Genomic DNA, 25,083 nt, shown 5'->3' with positions numbered 1-25,083 from the left:
AAACTAGAAAGAACATGCCGAGCTTAACATTGTTTCTGGTAAGTTGTGCAAAACCTTGTTTCCAATTTCTTTAGACATTTTTAGAGTGTTTTTCGGGGGGTAACACTCCGTGCATATAACGCACTCCTCCAAACGCAACTGGTTGAAACGTTGAATAATTTATTGTACAATAAAATGGGTTACAAACAATGACAAAAACTGTTCCATAATTCATATTAAACTCAAAGAAACATCTAAAATAAATACTATTTCATGTTACTATAGTTAAAAATGTTTGATATGATACGAAACAAAATAGCCTATTTCATCATCCAGTAAATAACTGCACAAAACTTATGGATACTCCAATCAATGCTTTCAATTTCTGCTGTCCATTTACATAAACAAGATGATATTAAGACTTTTTTGATCACGAGCTGGAGAAATTAGCTTACAGCATTAGCGAGTCACGCTGTCAGTAAGCGCTCACCTGCCTGACTGCTGTCACTTTGGTACTTTGCTCCTCTTGCAAAAGTCTTGGAGATTCCCAACTGTCACTGCTGGGCTGAAGTTTTATGCTTTACTAAGTTATGTGTGGTGCTCCCAAGTCCGACAAACGCCACATGATAGTTGATTTTAAGATGCTATTTTAGGTAGTGGCGTTTCCTTGCTATGATAGTCAGACATATAGGTCTACAGCCGATTGCGCATAATGATATTTGGCATGTTTGCCCATTATTGTTTTAAATAATTATTATGCTATTATTATCATCAGCGTGGCTCTGAGATTTCCTTACACTTGAGATTTTGTTATTCGGGCAGTGAGTGAGTTGGTACCGTTCCATGGAATGCAAAAAAATATCAGAGCACCTGGACATGACGCGCTTAAATTAATGGCTTCATGTTTAAGAAGGTTGCGGCCGTGACAGTATTTGTGTGTATTTAATTTAACATTTTTTGTAGACACCAAGAATTGAAACTTAGTAATTAAGTAACAATAATCAGACACACGCACAAAATAAACCCCTATATATGTTTAATGGACCGTTCCTCCCCCTTGTGCGGAAAGTTGTTTTTTCTCTAGAAGCCCTGAACACAGGATGGAAGACAGTAAATTATGACTAACAATGACTTTTGTGTATAGTTCATATCATACACCATATGCACTTCTGTAACTTTCACCAGCACAATAAATAAATAATGAAAATATAAAAAAGTGCGGTGATGACGATGAAGATCTCAGCACTGCGGTAGGCATCATATTACTGCGGTGACGCGGTTATCGTCACATATTGTCCCACCCCTACCCCAAACCCTCCCACTTTTGTTGTTAGCATATCAATATAGTTATTTGGCCTAAAATAAAAATCCCAGATTTTTTCACAAAAAAATACGATTTACGATTTAAATAGATTTTTTTTATTTTATGTTACATAACACAAAATGATCTGAGCTTTTTTTTAAGTCATATAGGGCTGCATCATTCGGCTGGAACATAAATCTGTTGTGGCAGAGAAAATGACACTCCTTCCACCATCTATTTTAACTTGTTTCTATGACAAACATAGAAATAATGAAATTTGACAAGATATTGGCGCATCCAATGCACAGGATACGCAAGCTTTGTGTTTTCATGCATAGCAGAGTGAGAGACCACCATTCTATATATATATATTTATCATAAAATACTAACTGCTGGTGTGCTTGTGTTGCCGCTGTATTTTTCATTTCGTATAGCACAACCCAATCATCTCTCCCACTCAACAGCATGCCTGTTTAAGGTGCTACCGTAAATTGGTCACTATTAAGGGCGATTTATAGTCGTGCGTAGGTCCTACGGCGTAGCTACGGGGTAGGCTATCCGTAGCCTGTGCGTAGCTCTGCGTAGCCTGACGCGCACCTCACAAAATTTCTAACAGCGCGTCGGCTCTACTCAGACCGCAAGCTCTGTGAATGGTCCACCAGAACCCCTTCCGTCAGGTAAAAAAACTGCGTCATAGATATTTCCGTTTGAGACGGTGAAAACAAAGAGGAGCCAAGTTGAGGAGTGATTTAACTCAAACTGCAACATAAGTCGCTGTTTATTTACTTCCATCATTGCTGGTCTTCTCAAATTATACACAACAAGTTGTTATTTCTTCTTCGTTTGTGGGTTAACTTGCTTAGCTTCTTCTTCTGTGACGACTTCTGCTGCTACTGTGGTCACACGCGTGATTACTGCCAACCAGCGGTTTCGCGTGTGTTTGCACGTCGACGCGGACGGCGACGCACAAGTATAAATGAAAACCGATGCGGAACCTACGCCGTCGCTGCTAAGCCGTAGGACCTACGCACGACTATAAATCGCCCTTTACTGCTACCTTTGCTAGCAACAGACTTCAAACATACTTTGCAGCGGGGTGTTGTTTGTTCTGCATCTGATGCCGCAAAACCGAACCAATTCTTAATTACAAATGACACTTTGTGTTTGTTGGGAACAAGTTCTTCCCTGCTTTCTGCCATGTTGTTTGTAAATTTCTATGGCAAACGCACAGGGTAGGGTTGTCACCATATAAGCTGGTTTGCCAACCGCCATAAAAATCCATAAGAAGAAGAAAAAGAATGTGAGGGGGGAGCCCATTCGAAACTACGGGAGCCCAGAAGGGAGCGTCAGCGGATGTAAAAGAGAAAAATTATTTTCATGCAAACAAATCGATGTAAACTACACATCCGAGCTAATCGATAAAATCGATTTATCGCCCAGCCCTAAGTCACGTTAACTGAAAAGTCTTTGACAGAATATTTTTGATTTTGACAGATTGCACTTACAACTTGTCTAAAGGTAATTCCTAGTCATGTTCAGTTGGTGGCAGTGCATGACCTAATGCAGCACTGTCCCTACACTCTTTCGCGTTAGATGTCATACCCTGGTTTCTATACGTATCACTTTTTTTATGGGCACTTCCCCCGGAAAACCCGCCCACCCGTCAATCAGCGGGAGACGCTACAACTTACAAACATCACATCACGCGACAGCTTTGTTTAATTTCAAAACTCAACAATGGCACGAAAGAAGAAGTGTGTTTTTGGATGCAAGAAGAAGAAAGTCAGCCTTTTATTTTATTTTAATTTTTCGTTATTTTTCGTTTAATATATAATTATTATTCATTATTTTACTTTATTACTTCCACTTGAGAAGATTTGTGCCCTTTTAATTTTAATATATCTCTTTACATAAATACTTTTTTGTTCTTAAAAGCTATAATTTCGTTATTTTACTAACCCAACTAATGACTCCTGCCGGCTTAGGTTGCACGTTAATATCTATGCATATGTCCCAGACAACAGACGACTCCGGACCGGATCCACACCGGAGCTGCTGACTAGAGCCCGACCGATTTATCGTTTTGCCAATTTTATCGGCCGATATGAGCATGTCACAGATATATCTGTATTGGTATATAAGCTGCAGATATGCCACCGATATTAATGTTTCTTACAAAACACATTAAGTGCTTTTGAAAGATGTATGTACTTGTTTGTCCAGCAGAGCGTGCTCTATTGATTGTTAATGGCGACCCAGGTCACTCACTGTAGTGACACCAGACAACCCCCTTCACGCGGTGTCTTCACAACATTTTTACACCTGGTATTAAGACGCACTTTGATCGATTGTATTATAAGTGGACGAGAGAGACACATTCCCGTTTATATTTGGTGTTTTTAATCAGTCTCTTTTGTCCACTTGCGAGTTGTTTAAAACACAAGTGGGAGAAATGACGCTAGGCCACGCTTAAACTGACGCGCAGTCTGTGGGAGAACAGCTGCTTGTGTTGTTACTGAACATGCTCATTTCAAAGCAATTGATTAAACAAGCTTGCACAACTTTACACCCTCGCTAAATAAAAGTGGCGGAGAGCAGACGCTTTAGTTTTATAAAAGTTAAAATTCCCGACAGAACACTGTGGGTTCGCGTCATAATGGGGTATAAATTTGTATAAAAAAAACCTGTGGAAAGTCTTTGTTCTGATGAACAAAAAGGACGATATTTTGATGGAATGTTTGTAACCAAACGTTTGTGAGCCCCATTGACTCCCACAGTAGGATAAAAGAATACTATGATAGTGAATGGGGGTTGCAAATGGTTTGGTCACAAATATTCTTAAAATGATCTTCCTACATGTTCATCAGAACAAAGAAATGTATACAAGTTTATAACAACATGAAAGTAAGTTTTTGGGAGAACTATCCATTTTTAGTTATTGTAAAAATTTAAACCTGGATCAAATAAAATGTAACTTTTTTGTGCAACAGCATTATTGAATTTGAACCAATAATAAAATAGTAAAGCGGAAAAGCGGAAGAATGTCGGCATGATTTTTTCAACTAGTGATTTGTTTCAATGCTTGACGAAGTCTTATTGTGTGAATAAATAAACTCAGATAACATCAAACACTGACCACTAAACTCTGTATGACATCTGCAGTACTGAAGATTTGTGAGGTTTTTCTTCATTAATAAAGTTTTAAGAGTAAAGTTCACACTTACTGAACTGATCTGAATTCACAAACCACAGGCAGCAGCTTCTTAAAAACTTTCAGTCTTTCAGCTTTGTTTTTTCCTCTAATAAAATCATCCAAATTAAACTCATCCATTTTCTGTTCTGATGTTAACAACACAAAAACTACAGCTGACCACTGAGATGAAGAGAGTTTGGCTTCACTTAATGTTCCAGACTTCAGATGATGTTGGATTTCCTCCACTAGTGAATGATCACCTAGTTCATTCAGACAGTGAAACAGATTGATGGATTTCTCATGAGATCGAGTGCTCCTGATCTTCTTCTTGATATACTCAACAGTTTTTTCATTGCTGTGAGAGTTTTGATCTGTCTGTGTCATCAAACCTCGTAAGAGATTCTGATTCAAATCCACTGACAAACCCAGAAGAAAACGAAGAAAAAGATCAAAATGTCCATTTTTACTCTTTAGAGCCTCATCTACAGCTCTCTGATACAGAACAGACACTGAAATCTTCTCTCTTTCAGTTTGTTTCTTCATTTTATTCAACACATTTATGTTGTTGTTTTTGCAGGAGATGTGAGCATAAAGAGCTGCTAGATGTTCCTGGATGCTGAGATGAACAAAGCAGTAAATTTTCCTCTGATACAAACCAAACTCCTCTCTGAAGATCTGAGTACACAATCCTGAGTACACTGATGCTTCTGCTACATCAATGCCACACTCTCTCAGGTCTTCATCATAGAAGATTAGATTGCCTTTCTCAAGCTGCTCAAAAGCCAGTTTCCCCAGTTTGAAGATCATGTCTTTATCTCTCTTCTCATAGTCCTTCTGATGTTTGATGTTTGTCTGAATGATCAGGAAGTGTGTGTACATTTGAGTGAGAGTCTTGGGGATCTCTCTTCTCTCTGCTTCACTCAACATTCTCTCTAGAACAGTGACTGAAATCCAGCAGAACACTGGGATGTGACACATGATGTAGAGACTCCTGGATGACTTCAGGTGTGAGATGATTTGATCAGACAGACTCTCATCACTGATTCTCTTCCTGAAGTATTCCTCCTTCTGTGGATCAGTGAAGCCTCGTACCTCTGTGACTCGATCAACACACTCAGAGGGGATGAGATCAGCTGCTGCTGGTCTGGAGGTGATCCAGATGAGAGCAGAGGGAAACAGATTCCCCTTGATGAGGTTTGTCAGCATCACGTCCACTGAGGTTGATTCACTTACATCACACAACCTCACACTGCTGTGAAAATCCAGAGACAGACGACACTCATCCAAACCATCAAAGATAAACAACACTTTATATTCATCACTGAAGATTTCCATTTCTTTTGTTTGTGGGAAGAAAAGATGAAGAAGATCTAAAAGACTGAGTGTTTTGTCCTTCATCAAATTGATCTCTCTGAAAGGAAGTGGAAATATGAGGTGGACGTCCTGATTCTCTTTCTTTTCAGCCCAGTCCAGAATGAACTTCTGTACAGAGACTGTTTTTCCAATGCCAGCGACTCCCTTTGTCAGCACACTTCTGATGTGTTTGTGTTGTTCAGGTAAAGGTTTAAAGATGTCATTACATTTGATTGGGGTCTCCTCTGTTGTTGTTCTTCTGGATTGTGTCTCAATCTGTCTCACCTCATGTTCATTACTGATCTCTCCACTTTCACTCTCTGTGATGTAGAGCTCTGTGTAGATCTCATTCAGTAGTGTTGGGTTTCTCTTATTTGATGTTACCTCATATAAACACTCAAACTTCTTCCCCAGATTTGATCTGAATGTGTTCAGGACTTCAGCAAGATTAGACTCATGGCTGTAAATTAAAAATTAATATATCAGATTATCACACAAGTTTGCGTTAAAATACAGCAAAATGTTGTTTTTGCACCATAAGACAAAGGACAAATTGAAATGGTTTGTAAAATGTGAAGTTTTATTCAAAATCTTGTGGTCAACATTTTCTAGCATCTACTACTGAATAAAATCAAATCAAATGATACCTGAAACAAGGACTCATGTTTTCATTAAAGTCTTGTGGTTTATTCTTAGATTGCTCAATCTTCCTCCTCTTACAGTCAGGTTCTGTTCTGATTCGCCTGGATGACAAGAACGAGAATCATGAATCAGTTTACACACAGTGACACTTTTTACATTACTTTATTAAGTCTAAAGTTTTTACACTGCTATGAAATAAGAAAATTATACAGGTTTGTAACAACAGAGTGTAACGTAGAAGCACTCAGAGGAGTGGTAGAATCCATATGCAGAGGTTTATTGAGATACACACAGTATAAACAATGGGAAAGGCAGAGAATCGTGGTCGATAAGGCAGGCAGGGAATCGATAACAAATAAGCAGTCCGTATATCAAACAAGTCCAAAACACAATCCAAGAGAACAAGGTCAAAAACAGGCAGTAATCATACACGTAGCAAACAATGAAGGCAATGACAAAAACGTTTGGTAGAGACAGTGGTGAGCTGGCAATACTTTGCGCCATCATAGTCTCAAACGGAGGCTTAAGACAGTGAAACTTAGGAAGTATGGAGAGAGTGAGGGCGCACTCACACTGTCCAAACCAAACCGCGCTCGGGCGCGTTTGACCCCCAAAGCCTGGTTTGTTTGACTAGTGTGATCGCTCTGTTCCGTGCCCGGGCGCGGATTGGTTATTCGCGCCACGGCCGGGTTGCAGAGGTGGGCCGGAGCGCGGTTCACTTGGGCAAAACGTTTGGATTCAAAAGGTGAAGACGTCAGCTGCGCGACCACTCACCTTCATCTGCCTCCGTAAAAACCTTTTGATTCGCGCAGCGGGGTTACGTGAATGTCCGAGCTGCGCACGTGACAGATGAACTAAGCAATATGATGACATGTGAGAGGGCTGTCTGTAATCGCGCACCAAACGACTCCGAATGAAAAACACAGACTTATCATTACGGTGGGTTCCAGTGTTAAGAGAGAGCTTTACTTCCTGCTTTTTTCAAAACAATCGCATCTTAATGACGAAAGCGCGCCCGGACTCGGATCGATAAGAAGTACAGTGTGAGTGCGTGCATCTGGGGGAGTAGGGAGGGGTGACAATCGCGCTGGGGCTTGGTTTGGTTTGGTTTGGATAATGTGAGTGCGCCCTAAGAGCACAGTCAATATTCGGGCGATGGCGCCCTCTGGGCGTTGCATGAATGAGTGGCGGGTGTTACAGAATCCCCTCCCCTAGGAACACCTCCAGGTGTTCCTCGCGGTCGTCCCCTTGGTAGTGGTGCTGGACGATTGGGATGAGCACGGTGGAAGTCCCAGGTCAAAGATGGGTCCAAAATGTTCCTAGCGGCTACCCAAGATTTTTCTTCAGGACCGTAGCCCTCCCAGTCCACTAAGTATTGTAGCCGGCCACCCCGCCTTCTGGAATCCATGATATCTCTTACCAGGTAAGCCTGAGCTCCATTAACATCCAGTGGCGGGGGGGTTCCCTCTCCTCAGTGGCAGTCTCAGGAGCCGGGTGAGCAGGTTTCAACAATGACACATGGAAAGAAGGAGAAATGCGATAATGAGCAGGCAACTCCAATCTGTATGTAACTGGATTTATTTGTTGTAAAATATGAAAGGGGCCTACATACCGTGGACTGAGATTTTGCTGGGTAGCCGCAACTCTAGATTTCTTGTGAATAGCCATACTTTCTGACCCGGTTGATAGTTGGGGTGGGGACGCCTCCTGCGATCGGCTTTAATCTTCTGAGTTCTGATTGCTCTCTGTAACCTCACATGGGCACTCTCCCACACCCTCTTGCTTCTTCTGACCCAATCGTCCACCGCAGGAACTTCAGATGGTTCAGCAAACCAAGGGAACATGGGTGGTTGGAATCCTAGTACACACTGAAAGGGGGTGAGACCTGTAGATTAATGCGTTAATGAGTTCCTAGCGTATTCCGCCCAAGGAAGGAATTCAGCCCAACGTTCCTGTTCTTGGCTACAGTATGACCTCAGATAGCGTCCTAATTCCTGGTTAACTCTCTCCACTTGGCCATTGGCTTGGGGGTGATAACCTGATGTTAAGCTCACATTAATGTCCAAGTGTTTGCAAAATGCTTGCCACACACGAGATGTAAATTGTGGGCCCCTGTCAGAGACTATATCCTCTGGTATACGATAATTTCGAAAAACATGCTGAAATAATGCTTGTGCAGTTTCCATGGCTGTAGGTAGGCCCTTTAACGGTACAGAACGACAGGCTTTAGAGAATCGGTCACAGATTACCAGAATAGTAGTGTAGCCCTCAGAACAAGGAAGATCTGTGACAAAATCCACTGCCACATGAGACCATGGCCGCTGCGGGATGGGTAGTGGTTCCAGAAGACCAGCTGGAAGTTTTCGTGGTGTTTTGGATCGGGCCCATACACTGCAAGCCTGAATATACATAGAGATGTCATTAGATAAATTTGGCCACCAAAAGGAATTACGCACCAGTTCCTCCGTTCTTTGAATACCCTGATGTCCAGAGCTCAAAGATGTGTGTACCCACTGCATGACACGTTGGCGAAGGGCCTTAGGAACATATTGACGTGATGGAGGGCATCCAGGCAATGTTGGTTTATTCTGTTGTTGTCTTTGAATCTCCTCAATGATGTCCCAATGGATCGGTGCCACAATCACTGACGGTGGTAATATAGGCCCCTGACAGGTGACATTTTCCTCAGACTCATATCTTCTTGATAGGGCGTCCGCTTTCCCATTCTTGCTTCCTGGACGATATGTTACTGTGAACTGAAATCTTATAAAAAATAATGACCATCTGGCTTGCCTTTGATTTAAACGTTTTGCACTCTTAATGTGCTCCAGATTTTTATGTTCCGTGATCACCTGAAATGGACAGCGGGCTCCCTCCAACCACTGTCTCCATTCAGCCAAGGCCTCTTTAATGGAAAGTAGTTCCATGTACCCCACATCATAGTTCTTTTCTGCTGTTGTTAATTTTCTGGAAAAGAAAGCACATGGATAAGTTTTACCTGGCGTGCCATGCCTCTGAGATAATACTGCTCCGATGCCCACATCCGAAGCGTCCACCTCCACAATAAATGGCTTTTCAGGGTCTGGATGTTTTAGTATTGGAGCAGTGGTGAAGCTAGTCTTTAATCTGTCAAATGCTGACTGGGCTTGGGGTGTCCACAGTATTGTCTTTGGGTTACCCTTTAGTAATGATGTGAGCGGGGCTGCAATGGAGCTATAGTTCCTGATGAACCTTCTGTAGAAATTGGCGAATCCCAGAAATCTTTGTAGTTCTTTGATTGTGTTAGGACGTGGCCATTCGGTAACGGCCTCAACTTTTTTTATATCCATTTCTACTCCATGGTGGCTAATCTTGTAACCTAGAAAATTAGCGTTGGATACATGAAATTCACACTTCTTAGCCATCACATATAATTGGTTTGACAATAAACGAGATTCAACATGTGAAGGATATTCTATGTGTTGCTCACGTGTCTTCAATGTATGCTAAAAAATCTAAATGTCATCAATGTATGCTATGACATGGTGATTAAGAATGTCTCTGAAGATTTCATTTATGAATGACTGGAATACAGACGGTGCATTACAAAGGCCATACGGCATCACAGAGTATTCATAGTGCCCTCTAGTGGTCACAAATGCCGTCTTCCACTCGTCCCCTTCCCTGATCCTGATTAAATTATATGCACTACGGAGGTCAAGTTTGGTGAAGATTGTGGCTTCACGTAGTTGTTCCAATGCAGAGGGGACTAATGGCAGTGGATAACGGTTCTTGATTGTTACAGAGTACAGACCACGATAATCTATGCAGGGACGGAGGCCTCCATCCTTTTGTTCTACAAAAAAGAATCCCGAGGCTGCTGGTTATTTGGATGGTTGGATAAAACCTGATGCAAGAGCCTCTTCGATGTATTGTTCCATTGCCTGAGTTTCTGGTATGGTTAATGGGTAAACCTTACTTTTAGGTGGTGAAGTGTTGGGTAGAAGGTCTATGGCACAGTCCCAGGGGTGATGTGGAGGTAGTTTAGTGGCCTTAGTTTTGCTGAAGACTTCACTGAATCCCTGGTATTCTCTGGGAATATAGACTGACTCATTGGTTACAGGACTTTCAACACTTGTGGTGAGACATGAATAGTGAATTTGACCTTGTAAACAATTATTCTGACAGTAAGACGACCACCTAGTCAGCTCTCTGGAGGTCCATGAGATTTGTGGGTCGTGGATAACAAGCCATGGATTTCCTAGAACAACTGGATTTTGAGGTATGTTAGTGACATAAAACGAGATGGTTTCAGTGTGGAACAGACCAATCTTGACTGTAATAGGAATTGTCTGATGGGTAATACCGTCTCCAATGGGTTGGCTATTAATAGCAGTGATATTAATGGGTGGTATACAAGGCACTAGAGGGATTTGAAGTTGATGAACCAATTCATGGTGAAGCAGGTTTAATGCAGATCCAGAATCCATTAACGCTGAAACACATTGGGTAGAGCTTGCGTAAGAGATGGTTAGCAGTAGGGTAAAGCATCAATGAAGCAGATTAGTGAAATTAATACTCACTTTGCTTGAAGAGGGTTTATTTGGGCAGAAACGGCACTGATGTCCAGCCTGACCGCAGTAATAACAAAGCCTGTTAATGCGTCGCCGTTCCCGTTCCTCCATGGATGGTTTTGTGAATCCAATTTGCATAGGTTCAGCGGCTTCAGATGGACTCAAAGCAGATGCAGATGTTAACATGGTCAGAGGGCTTGTGGGGCTGTTACAAAGCAGGTTATCAATGCGGATGGCCATAGAAATTAGTTGATGCAAATCCATGTCAATATCCTTACACGCAATCTCTGACTGAATCCTTGGGTGAAGACCCAGCTTAAACATCGGCTTTAACGCCGTCTCATTCCATTCACTCTGTGCTGCGATCGTGCGAAAGTCAACAGCATATTTATAAGCAGTGCGGTTACCTTGGCTGATATCCACTAGCTGCATGGATACGTCGCGTCCACCAGCTGGATACTCAAAAACTTCACGGAGTTGTTTACAGAAGTAAGTAAATGATGTACGTAGCGTCTCATCCTGGTCCCATACGGCCGCAGCCCACTCTAAAGCCTTTCCAGTAAATAATGACATCATGAAAGAGCATTTGGTATTATCACGTTCAAAGGCCTCTGGTTGGTTATCAAAATATAACGTTCGTATGAACCCTTTGCATTTCTCCGCTTTTCCATCAAACTTATCCGGTAAGGATAATCTTACCGTCTCAGTTTGGTTGGTGGGTAGAGATTGGATGTACCGCATGAGATGGTCGTTCACGCCCCGTAGTGACGAGAGCTGGGTTTGAAAATTGGCAATCATCTCATTCTGGTAAGCGAACGCGGCCTGTAATTGTGACATCTCCGCTGGATTCTGGCCAGGCGAAGTATTCTGTAACGTAGAAGGACTCGGAGGAGTGGTAGAATCCATATGCAGAGGTTTATTGAGACACACAGTATAAACAATGGGAAAGGCAGAGAATCGTGGTCGCTAAGGCAGGCAGGGGATCGATAACAAATAAGCAGTCCGTATATCAAACAAGTCCAAAACAGAATCCAAGAGAACAAGGTCAAAAACAGGGAGTAATCATACACGTAGCAAACAATGAAGGCAATGACAAAAACGCTTGGTAGAGACAGTGGTGAGCTGGCAATACTTCGCACCATCATAGTCTCAAATGTGGGCTTAAGACAGTGAAACACAGGAAGTATGGAGAGAGTAAGAGCACAGTCAATATTCGGCCCTCTGGGCGTTGGATGAATGAGTGGCGGGTGTTACACAGAGTGAGAAAATTATTTTGGGTAAACTATCCCTTTAAGCAAATGCTGTTTTTTTTGAGGAAATTAAATCCTATGATGACTTCATTTTATAATCAATAATTGAATCATTTTTTCCTTTTGTATTGGAGCATGGTTTGGGTTTTTGACAAATCAAAATAAAAACTACCCTGGTGAAGGTTGCGGAGAAAATAACTGTAATCCAGACTGGGCCTAATAAATGTTTTCAAAACTACGTTCTTAAGAATCTTGATTTGTTCTCTTTTCTCATCGACATCCCTCGAAGGACTGTTCCAATGTCGAGGATCCTCAGAATTTCAACCAATGAGTGAGTCCTTCATTCGAGAAATATCCCATATACAGGAAATGATGCATATGTGTAGCCTTCACACTCCCCACACTCTAAAATCACCCACAATCCTATGCGTGCAGCGCCGAAAGCACACCTTTTCACTGACGTAATGACGTGCACTTGCTAGTCTGTTCCATTTACATGTTCTTTGAATGCTAAAGAGAAGCCTCGCCTAGCCTCTGAAGGTAGTGACTTGTAAGGACCAGTCCTATGGAAGCAGAATGATCTCAATAATCATTCATGCAAAAAACATGATGCACACACGTGTAGCAAAATTACACGCATGGAAACTAATTCACATACACGAAAAAATATATATATATTCACAAAAAACGATTCACATACACAAAATAAACATACATATTCATAAAATACGTTTCACAAATGAAATAACAATTCACAAATATACAACTGTGTACGAAAAGTTTAACATTTTGAGTTTATCATGACGATAATCATGATCATGTACAAATCGTCTTTTTCGTGTGTGAATTGCTTTGGATTTGTGTGTGTGTTTTTTGAGACATTGATGGCAGCGCACTTCTCCAACGTGGATCACTCGTACTCTTTAGCCAATCAGATGCGAGCTCACCATTTAACCGATCATAACCTGTCAAGAGCGCAGCACTCAAGGAGCTCAGCATTGCACACCTTTTGCGCAATCAACTGAAATGAAGCTTCACGTCATCAACCAAGCATGCGGGATATACGTGTAAGTTATTACTTTATTTCATATTGTTTCATAAATTAATATTGCTAAAATAACACACATTACACTCGCTGTTTACAAGAGATTACCGCGATTAACGTGAATCACGTTAACGCGAATGACGTTAATCGTATTGCAAGACAGACTGTCTTACCTAACAGTAAGAAGCAGAAGTGTTTTTTTAAAGTTAAATCAACAACTTTGAGAGTACGTTAAGTATTCTCATCTCATGCTAAATCCTCATCTCTGTTTCTGACCAGTTCATATTGATCTTTGTATTATTTATCTATTTAGTTAAATAGTAAACACTTACAGTATAGTCTTTATCTTATGCCTAAAGTGTTTGTTTTTGCAATGTAGGCACAGGAATACGATTGTTACTGACTATGAGTAGTTTTTTGGTAAGGATCAGGTCACTTCATGAGAGATCATGGTGAGGGCGACTTGTTTCAGGTCGAAGAGAAAGTCAAACAACATAAACTGAGTGTATATGAAAACACAAAAGACAGCTAAAATGCATTTTAAGCAGACGTTTTTGTGGGTTCTACATCTGTGCATAAGTGCTTCAGTTTAATGACAGTAGCCTAGTAAATAGAGTTTACATGTGTCATATTAAGAATCAGTTTACAAATAACATTGATTCTTTATTCTTGATATTGTTTAATGTCATTTATTCACAGATTGTATTAAAGGACTCTCGTTGTGTAATACTGTCACAGAGCAGTTGTTCTTGTGTTGCTGGGACAGCACATTGTTGCACTACTCAGAGCTTGACATTAGTGAAGTTCACAGCTGTACTGAAACGGAGGAGAGCTGACACAGACCTAGAACAATGGTGATTTTATTTAATTTACATATAAAAATAAAAACATAAGTACTGGATATATGCAATCAATTAATAAATACATTATTTGAGTTGAATTTTATTAGGATAGTGATTTTTGAATACTGTAATGAAGTATTCCAAACTTTGCAAAATTATATATATATATATACCAATATATATAGTATTCCAAAAGTATATATATATATATACTTCACAAAAGACATACTGCATGAGATCAGGCTCATTTCACTGAAAATGTTTATGTAACAGATAAAGTCCATACGAGTGGTTATTACAGAACAATCCATTACAATGTACAAAACAATAGTCCTTTCCAGATTGAGGCTGCGGTGTGACATTCAGGACATCAGACAATTAGAAGTATTGCAAATTGTCATGTAATAAGAAGCAGTATTTGATAAAAAATATGAAAGATTATACAGACTAAAATAATAGGAAATGCACTTTTTTCATTTCAGGAGTACCTCTTAAAAGAGTGTCACCTGTAAGCTGCCTGACCTCACAGTCCTCCAAGTAGCAGAGGCGTTTAAGGACTTTGCCAGTGCTGTAGCCCCTAGGGTCACCACTGTAAGGATGTCACATGTCAATTCTTTGGTGGATTCTGGATTTGGCAGAGTTTAGTATGGAAGTGTGCAAAAACATGCAACCTTAATCGCTATCAAGATGCCCCATAACTACAACCTCTGCAACTATTTGGCTACAGTCTTGACACATCTGTTTGCTTGTTAGTTATTTATATTTACATGTTTACATTTCTGAAGTGCGGGCAGTTATTTACAGTATATTACATACATTACTGCAATGTAAATGTTCAAAGTAATTTATATTTACATTTTTACATTCATGCTGTGCAGGCAACCCTGTATTAAAGTTATTTACAGTATATTTAAATACATTACTGCATTGCAAATGTGTAAAGTCATTTATATTTCCATTCCTGTAGTGCAGGCAACACTAAATAAAAGTTGATTATATACATGTCAATATTATTTATACCTGAACAAAATTAAATGCAATGCACCTTGTTTACTGGATAAGGCAGCGTCCTTTCTCAGCCAGCGACGCCCTTTAAGGGTCAATAGCACGATCAAATCATCACTTTTAAAATGACTGCAGATCCTTGTATGAGATGTGATGTTAAATAGCTCATGTCGAATGTTGTGAATCCATTTTCAGTGTGTTTTTCGTCCCCAAAAACGTTTGGAAACTCATACAGAGTTGAACTTTGAGGAGTCCTCACATAACTGGACACAGCAATGTTCAATTAACTACTTTCTTTCCGCTGTTGATATTTAAACTTTCTGGAAGCCATTTCTATAATGTTTAACTATATAATGCTATAAATATACGTAAGTTATAAATTGCTCTCAAATGAATTATATGAAAGCATTTTGCTGCAAGTACACTAAGATACGAAATGCATATCTGGAAGTAAAGACGCTGAGATTCTTCCGGAAATACGTCAGGAGAGCCAGATTGCGCAAAAGGTGTGCAATGCTGAGCTCCTTGAGTGCTGCGCTCTTGGCGGGTTATGATTGGTTGAATGGTGAGCTTGCATCTGATTGGCTAAAGAGTACGAGTGACCCACGTTGGAGAAGCACGCTGCCATCAAAGTCTCAAAAAACACACACACACGAATCCAAAGCAATTCACACACGAAAAAGACAATTCTTAAATGCACAGTCATGATAAACTTAAAATTTTTAACTTTTAACTTGAGAAAACCTTGTTTGTCTTCCCCTGATTTGTTGGTCATTGTTTATGCTGCTGTTCTATGTTGATGTGAAAAGTATTCATTAAAAGGTATTGTTCTTACTGATCGCCTTAGCATTATTGCTTTCCAATAAAATTGTGTCAAAAATGGTTCATTACACGAAGCTTCATTCCAACAAATAATGCACATGCACAATCTACTGGTGAAGTAAATGTAATGCAATAAAGCTGACAACCATAAAATGCAAGTAGGCTAATTTTATAGAATGCTAATGAGATTTGATGGTGTTCATGGTTTCAAACCCCTTTAACCCACAGGGGTCCAAAAACGCGGCGCCGCGTTTTGACGTGTTTTCTCCTTATCATAGCAGAATCAACTTAAAATACTCCATCATTAATAATCATACACTTAAGTGTTTGACATCATTTGAAACTGTGAAGGGTCCTCTTTAATTTGTGTACATTCACAATAACAACAGATCTTTGCGTTTTTGTCAAATAAAGAAAATAAACAGGGTGCGCATTTAGACATTTCTGTCTCCGCCAGCTGTCTCTCAAAACATGTTACAAAGCTCAGTTGAAACTCCGCAAATACTTGTCACACAAACCTGATACACATATCCAAAGAAAGCCTGAAATGTCTACTTATAAGCTAATTATAATCGAAAACAAATATTGCCTGTTTATATAATCTGCATTGAAGTAAAGAAAGTACGGTTTTTCCTGGCTGACTTCATTATCTTTAATGCGGTCACGCCCACAGCCTACATAAGCGACCTCAGCAGACTGCACGCTTCGGATGGAAAACCTTTCGCATTGTTTACAAACGAGGACGCGTGATCACGTAATGGCGGATGACTGTTGTTACATGTCATACAGTGTTAGACACAGTTATTCACTTTTGTATCCTTCATGGCAACTTTGAGTAATGCTGCACTGCAAGATCTTTTAAGTGTGTGCTGTAATATGATTGTTTACATGCAATGCGATACTTTACGCTTTACACGCCACACCGTTTTTATATGAGCGCAGTGTTGTTTAGGCGGAGACGCGAGTACTCAGGCACAAGGTTGCCATATGCGATGTGTTTTTAAAGTTCATAGGCGCTTACAGAAACGCGTTATAAACAGAAGCTACACGATCGATGGGCATCTGAAAAAACATTCATCTGAAAACAGCTTTTTATAAAACTAATCACTGCAGATGTTTATTTGAGAGGTTCTAAATTTAGTTTATGTACATGATAGTTTATCTGAATGTTGTGCTATCAGTGATATTTACCCATCAGTTATGTATGTAAGGGTATTTCTGTAGACAATTTTTAACAGCTGTTTATAACTCTTTTACAGGTCTGCATTCCTCTTATCAGTACATAACTATGAAGTGAAAAAACATTTTAACACTTTTTGGACATAAAGTTATATGGTAACATGAGCCACATGAAGTTTACAGCTCTGTTGTTTATCAGTTTCTTAGTTTATACAAGTTAAGTTTTTGAATAGGGTTTGTTTTCAAATAAACTGAAAATGTCCTACTGACCTTCATTTCTATTTTGATTATATTAACCTGATTATATAATTTGAATAACCTCAAACAAATATGTATACATTTGTCCGCACATTCTTTACTGTAGTTCCCTCTCAGATTCCTGCCTAAAGGTTCATTATGCAGCTCATTATGCTAGTCTTTGTTTGCTCAGCTGTCAATCAATCCTTCTCGCATATGGCCCCTCTAAACAAAAAGTGTCTTACAATTTCTAAATCAATATATTGGTTTATGTGAATGAGTAGGCAGGATGATTTTCACATAATTTTAAAGAAAAAACTCTAGACTACTAGATTCTGTTTAGAAAAGTATTGTTAAAACATGTTTAGTATGGGTTTTGTGGACTTATATCAGTGTCAAAAATACAAACATGTACATACATGTAGCTCATATAATATTTTAGCCCAGTTTGTGCTGAACACAGTGGTATGAGACACTTGCCATTATTATGTTTTAAAGCAACTGAAAAAAGACCAAATGTAAGAGCATGTCAGAACCTCTGCCAGTGTCCTAAAATGGTCCGACCCCAGAGGGTTAGGTAGTAGGTGAATTTCACAGATACTGATGAAACATTGAGCTTGTGTGTGTATGTGTGTTTGTGTGTGAATATTTAGTGGTAGGAAGCAACACTCTGCAACTTAGTAAATGGACTTGGTGGGCTGGACATTTATCTATTTAAAAAGGTTGGGTAATGGGGCAACTGGACAGGGATTGGACAATGTGGAGGAGGGTATTTTTATAACCAGTGTTGGGAGTAACGCATTACAAAATATAATATATTACAGTAATATATTAGTTTTTGCTGTAACGCAGTAATATAACGCATTACTAATAAAATTTTGGTAATATTTTACTCGTTACAGTCTTAGTAACGAGCGCGTTACAACAATGCATTTCAAAAATAGACGTGTTATTTTATTTTTTTATTTTTTTGACCAATGCGCACGACCAGCATCCACACAGAAAAAGCTGCGGGTAACATAGTAATGGCTGCGTCCCAAACAGCATACTTCTATACTATATAGTAGGCGTAAAGCACTACTTCTCGTACTCTTTGCCTACTATATAGTATGGAAGTAGGCGGTTTGGGACGCAGCATATGTCTGTTTCCAGGTGCTGTATGCAGCGTGTTCATTTTTACTTTAATTTTGTATTTGACGCGTTTCTTAAATAGCCAAATCTGGGAAGTATAAGCATTGACTAAAGTGGTCGCAATCAGGTCCGGTAGCGCCGCACACGCAAAATACTGCGAATGAGAGCACTAAGTAAAAGCAACAGAAAGTTTCAATCGGTCTCCTGTGCTGCTTGAACCTCAGAAGTAAAGAGACTTTTAGAAATCTTGCCAGTAAAATCCATTTCACCACACCCGCAATCACAAGGTAAGCTAACGTTGCTATGGTTACAGTCCATATACATAATAGATTGCTAGGCTATTTCTATGCTATCTACAGTTTTATTAATAAACAGCAACCTAAACTACAACATAACATTAATATAGACTTAAACATGGTTATTTAAATAGTACATTTGAACATCACTGTTTAAAGTTTTACCAGCCTTTGTATGGGAGCCTATATTCATTCATTGTTTGGCAAAATGCAGTGTTCTTCTGTTTGTCTGTGTTTTATATGTTAGTCTACATGTAATCCTTATATTGTACTGAAATGAGCTGTTTTCCTTGAGGCCTGATCCTCCAATAGCACTTTTTGATAAGTTGTGTCAACCCAGTGCATGCCAACCCAGTGCATGCCAGGTTTGTGCTGCGAATCTGAATTAAAAGTGAATTAAAGAATAGAAATGAAAAGAGGTTGTGTGTCTTGCCATGTTATTAGTCTATAGGTTGCATTATAGTGGGCTCTAGCTTTATTGTGTTTGGTATGTCTACCATCATTTACCAGACTTTTACCAGATCATTTGTCCATGTTTATGATTCTGACAGTCATTGTTACTGTTTTTTTGCCATAAGTCTTCACTGTGCCTATTCAAAGCTCGAGGGCCAACACATAACTTCTAGATTTATAACCATCAATAAACTACATTTTAACATTTTATAATGCCTAGTCATACTTCTGTTATTTTGATGAAAGTAACTCAAAAGTAACGCAAAAGTAGTGTAACTCATTACAGTTCAGAGTCAGTAATATTGTAATGTAACTAATTACTTTCAAATGACAGTAATTTGTTATATATAATGTATTACACTTTGGAAGTAACTTGCCCAACACTGTTTATAACCGTGACTTTTTTACGCGGTTCGACCGGCCGTCCACACAGAAACGCAGTATCACGTCACTGAAACGGAACATTTTTGACAAAACCCTGCCAGGGTAAAGATTTAGAAATGCCAGTTGCAGTGTTGTTGAGTGAACAGTACAACCAGGGTTTTTGCTTCTGATTGGCCAACATGGCTTTACGATTAGGGTTATATCACCGCCTGCTGGTGTGGCATGCTCTTGTATTGAAATTGTTATTTTTTTATTAAAACCTTTAAAACCCGTTTTCTTTTAGTCATGGAAGTAAAAAAGCAGGCTTTTAATTGCTTTAAATGTATGGCTATCCAATATCATCACAAAATAATTTACAAGTATGTAAGAAAATGTTTGTACTCTAAAAATACTTTATTTGTAACAAACAGGAGATAAAGAATTTACAAACGGCTTTCAGCAAGTTTCAGCACTTGGACAGCGTCACATTATACAGCATTACTTAAAAATGTTTCATTTTACCATATCCACAGGTACAGAGTCATCATATACAATAAATCTGTGAGGTAGCATTTAAAAAAAACATTTAAAAACAGATGTATTTGTTTAAAGCAAAGCATTTATTTACTCACCAGGCCACAGGTGAAGCAGCTCTTTGCGCCTTCTAACGTCTCATAATTAGTACTCATTTATGTCCAAGAGACTCAATAATAATCATTTACATTCAATCCTTAATCTTTCATATTTAAAAAACGTTTTTGTGTTGCTGCGCATTCATGTATGTGATAAGCAAGCCCGCGTTGTCGTCCTGTTTATAGGCGCATATTACTAAATAACCAAAACCATATTACAGGTTTTTGTTGGTCAATGGCGTAGTCTATTTTAGTTGCCTCAAAATAGCAACACGCCAACAATGCGCCTGAACACACCTCGTTTTCAGACCAGAACGCCCATGGGCGCAAAAGGGGGCGCAAATGCATTTGCTATTTAAACAACGTGGCGCTAAACGTGAAAATGATAATTGCGCAGGGTGGAAACTAGCAAAAGACACTTGTGTCGCGCATTGCGCTGCATTGCGCCGGGTATAAGATAGGGCCCCTTGTGAGCTGGGGTGAGCATATGCTGAATGCATGTTTTCGGATGGGGCTGGATGATCATTTATTTATGATAATTTCTCTAACTCAAGATTTATTTATCCCTTACGGATTTTTTTTAATTAATGTCCTCCAATTGATGGGCTCTAATGTCGAGGTTGATATTGTTTAAGAGGACAAATTTAAACATTATCCAGTCCCATCCCGAAATGAGTTGAGTGCCTCAGCTCACCTGAAATCAGTCTCTGTATTCTTCACTCCACCTGACTGTCGTGAGTGCCTGGGTCGCTCACATGTTCATCAAGTGCCCAGCTTGCTCACATATTCCCCGCAAATGCTTGGCTTGCTCTCCTGTTCCTCACGAGTGCCAAGCTTGCCCAGCTGATCATCACGAGTTCCCAGCTCACTCGGCTATCCGCCGTAAGAGTGACATTCACTCTCACCATCCTCAGGAGGTGCACACCTCCTTTTTCGGGTCTCCCTGAGGTGCATGCTCTCTCACAAGACTCTGGTGATGAACTTTTTATTGTGTTTGATCGTTGTCAAGTGGTTTTGACACTAGTGCTGGGAAGCATTTGGGCTGCTTACACTACCCAAAGCTTTCCAAAGAATTTTTGGGAGGGCTGTATCCCCACTGCCACAGTGTCTGTGAGCCCCTTACGCACTCTTGTCTCCATTGTGGCCGTCTGAATTCTGGCCAAGCCGGCACCTCCATTGCTTCCATCCAGGCTGGCATATCCATAATCTTCTGCCAAGCCGGCATCTCCAAGGTCTTCTGCCAAGATGGCACCTCCATGGCCTCCTGCCCTGCCAGCACCTCCATGGCCTCCTGCCCTGCCAGCACCTCCATGGCCTCCTGCCCTGCCAGCACCTCCATGGCCTCCTGCTCTGCTGGCGCCTTCATGGCCTCCTTTCCTGCCGCCACCTCAATGGCCTCCTCTCTTACCTGCACCTCCGTGGCCACCTGAACTGCCTGCACCTCCCTGGCTACCAGTGCAGGCTCTGCTGCCTTGACACCTGGTGCCATGTACACATCTAGGAGGCTTCTCCGACTTTTCCTGTCTGTTCTTGTTTATCTTCCAGGACACTCACCAAGTAATACTTTGTTCCTGTTGTAGGCGCAAGGGAGGGGGGATGTCATGGTACTGTCTGTTTGCCCTATTGTTTCCCTCAGTCATCACTCTCCGGACTACATTTCTTAACATCATCCCACCCACATATACACCCACCTAAAGGATTATTAGGAACACCATACTAATACTGTGTTTGACCCCCTTTCACCTTCAGAAATGCCTTAACTCTATGTGGCATTGATTCAACAAGGTGTTGAAAGCATTCCTTAGAAATGTTGGCCCATATTGATAGGATAGCATCTTACAGTGGATGGAGATTTGTAGGATGCACATCCAGGGCACGAAGCTCCCGTTCGACAACATCCCAAAGATGATCATTGGGTTGAGATCTGGTGACTGTGGGGGCCATTTTAGTACAGTGAACTCATTTTCATGTTCAAGAAACCAATTTAAAATGATTCAAACTTTGTGACATGGTGCATTTTTCTGCTGGAAGTAGACATCAGAGCAGGGGTAGGCAACGTCAGTCCTGGAGTGCCGATGTCCTGCAGATTTTAGCTCCAACCCTGATAAAACCTTGGCTACATGTAGGTTTCAGGTGACTTTTTAGACCTTGATTAGCTTGTTCAGGTGTGCTTGATTAGAGCTGGAGCTAAACTCTGCAGGACATCGGCACTCCAGGACCGACGTTGCCTACCCCTGCATCAGAGGATGGGTACATGGTGGTCATAAAGGGATGGACATGGTCAGAAACAATGCTCAGGTAGGTTGTTGTCATGACAACATGGGATGCAGGAGTGAGGAAGTGAGGATGCAAGTGCAGAGTTTGTGTGAATAAATAACATTTAATAAATAAACCAGAAATAAAACACGGGAATCAAAACATGGAAGGTACGTAAAACACAGAAATAGATAAACGTTAACTGGAACAGACATGGTAGAAATGACAATGATCCGGCAGTGAGTATGGCACAAACAAAGGTATAAATCAGTGGCGGAGTGGCAATCGGGAGAGTCGGGACTTTTCCCAGTGGGCCGGTAGTGTTTTAAAGCCGCGAAGGACGGTCTGATAATAGCCGTGCTTTCAGTCTTTTGTCATGCACTCCGGCCACACTAGAAACTATTTAATATGCTTCAGCGCTCAAAATGTATCTGGCCGCACCGCTCTCTCTATCAAGCCTGTCTCCCCTGGAGTTCTATTAGCCAATCAAAAAAAAAGAAAGAGGCTACACAATAGCCAATCAGAAAATAGCACTGTTGTATCTGGGTAAGATTTAACGCAACAACCAATAATAAAGCATAGCCTCGCACACCCTCAGAGGAATGGAGCTGTAGTCCGAGCATCACTTTGAGCAGCACAGAGTAAGTCTGATCTTCTGTTTTAATGTTACAACAAATGCACAACTTTGACACAAACAATGACAACTTGACTGCTGTTAGAGAATGTTTCCCAGACAATCAGCATCAGTTATTCACGAGTGTCTGTAACTTAGCCAACAGTTTACAGCCTGTTCACTGACAACACCTGCTCAGAACATGTAAGTTAGTCTAATGCTGCGTTCCAGGCAACCGGTAACCCGTGAATCACGACTTCAAAACCACGACTCACGACTCTGAACTGGGAGTACATCGATCTAGTACAGGTTCACGGGTGGGAAGTCACGAGTTTGACTGCCGTTCCAGTGCACTTTCACAGGTAGAAGGATGTAAAAACACGGGTTACAGGCTGCCTGGAACGCATAGAGTCGTGGTTTTGAAGTCGTAATTCACGGGTTTACAAATCTGCCTTGAACGCAGCATAAGCATAGTTATATTTTCGTTATCACACGATGACTGACATTGTCACGTAAAACATCTCTCTCCAAACAGGCTTAATAATTTTATAAGCAACTGCTTTGCAACCATAGTAAGCTTAAGCTTACCTAAAACTAGGGAACTGTTGTTGACTTTAAGATCTTTTAAATAATAATTATTACACATGGTATTTCATGTTGTTGTGCAGTCATTTTATTGTAATTTTAGATTTCAGCATTTGCTTATTTACAGGGAACCATTTTCTTTTTTTGACCACGGAGGGCTGGTGTTTTATGAAATTTCCCAGTAGATTTTTGGGTCCCACTCCGCCCCTGGTATAAATACACACAGACTAAATGACAAACAGGTGGAATGAATCAGGTGATTAATTAATTAATGTCCAGGTGATAATAATTAGAACAGACACAAAACATGACACGGACTAACCGTGACAGTTGTGGAATTTAAACAATGCCCAATTGGCACTAAGGGGCTCTAAAGTATGCCAAGAAAACATCCCCCACACCATTACACCACCACCAGCAGCCTGCACAGTGGTAACTGTTAAAGCCAAATTCTGATACCATCTGAATGTTTCAACAGAAATTGAGACTCCTCCGACCAGGCAACATTTTTCCAATCTTCAACTGTCAAATTTTGGTAAGCTTGTGCAAATTGTGGCCTCTTTTTCCTATATGTAGTGGAGATGAGTGGTACCCGGTGGGGTCTTCTGCTGTTGTAGCCCATCCGCCTCAAGGTTTTGTGTGTTGTGGATTCACAAATGCTTTGCTGCATACCTCGGTTGTAATGAGTGTGTCACGGTAGGAAATCCACTGTTTCCTTCGTGTCGTGTGTGTGTGTGTTTGTTTGTCACTCACCCACTGCCATGTGCTGTGTGTTGATTGTCTCGCTCCAGCTGTTCATCATTACATCACCTCCATAAATACTCACCTGACTTTCTGTTCCCTGCCAGATTCTTTCATTGTGTTTCGGCTCTGTGTTGGTTGGTTGTCTCGTTTTGTTTGGATTACAGTTTCAGTTGGATGTGTATTGTCGTCGTCTTCGTGTGGATGTTCCCGTGTTCAGCCTGGATTTCACCACTGCTCACCACTCCACCAACGTCGCACTCAATACCTTCATCACCAACTTCCACCGTAGTCTTCGCCACCATTGCCAACAACAACAACACCGGACTGTGTTTACTTCCGCATTGACTCTCATACTCTCTCTGTGTTTATTTTTAATAAACATTGTTCAATTATTCCCCTGCAGTTGTTTCCACTCCTTACGTGTTATTACAGAAGAATCTGGCCAACATGGAAGCAGCGGGGGAACAACCCATTTCCGCGTTGGAGGAGTTTCTCCAGCGATCGTTGGCTAGGATGGATCATCAGGACAAAGCAATCGACGATATGCGAAAGGCCGTCCATGCAATGGTGGCGAAAGTGTCCGAGCTCTCCCAGCGATCTCCACACA

At 40.7% G+C, this 25,083-nt stretch overlaps 1 protein-coding gene across 5 annotated transcripts in view; it reads right to left on the bottom strand.

Annotated features, from left to right (window-relative positions):
- Positions 1–25,083, bottom strand: part of LOC135771664 (protein NLRC3-like) — a 141,527-nt gene that overhangs the window by 42,043 nt on the left and 74,401 nt on the right. For all 5 annotated transcript variants that reach the window (XM_065281994.2, XM_065281995.2, XM_065281993.2 and 2 more), the window contains 2 exons: positions 6,476–6,571; positions 4,507–6,288 (listed from right to left, as the gene is read on the bottom strand). In XM_065281994.2, the coding sequence (XP_065138066.1) occupies positions 4,507–6,288; positions 6,476–6,571 (1,878 nt within the window). The remainder of the gene's footprint in view (positions 1–4,506; positions 6,289–6,475; positions 6,572–25,083) is intronic.

This window comes from Paramisgurnus dabryanus, chromosome 8 (genome assembly GCF_030506205.2).
Source record: "Paramisgurnus dabryanus chromosome 8, PD_genome_1.1, whole genome shotgun sequence".
NCBI classification, from domain to species: domain Eukaryota; kingdom Metazoa; phylum Chordata; class Actinopteri; order Cypriniformes; family Cobitidae; genus Paramisgurnus; species Paramisgurnus dabryanus.
This window is presented reverse-complemented; position numbering and strand designations above follow the sequence as displayed.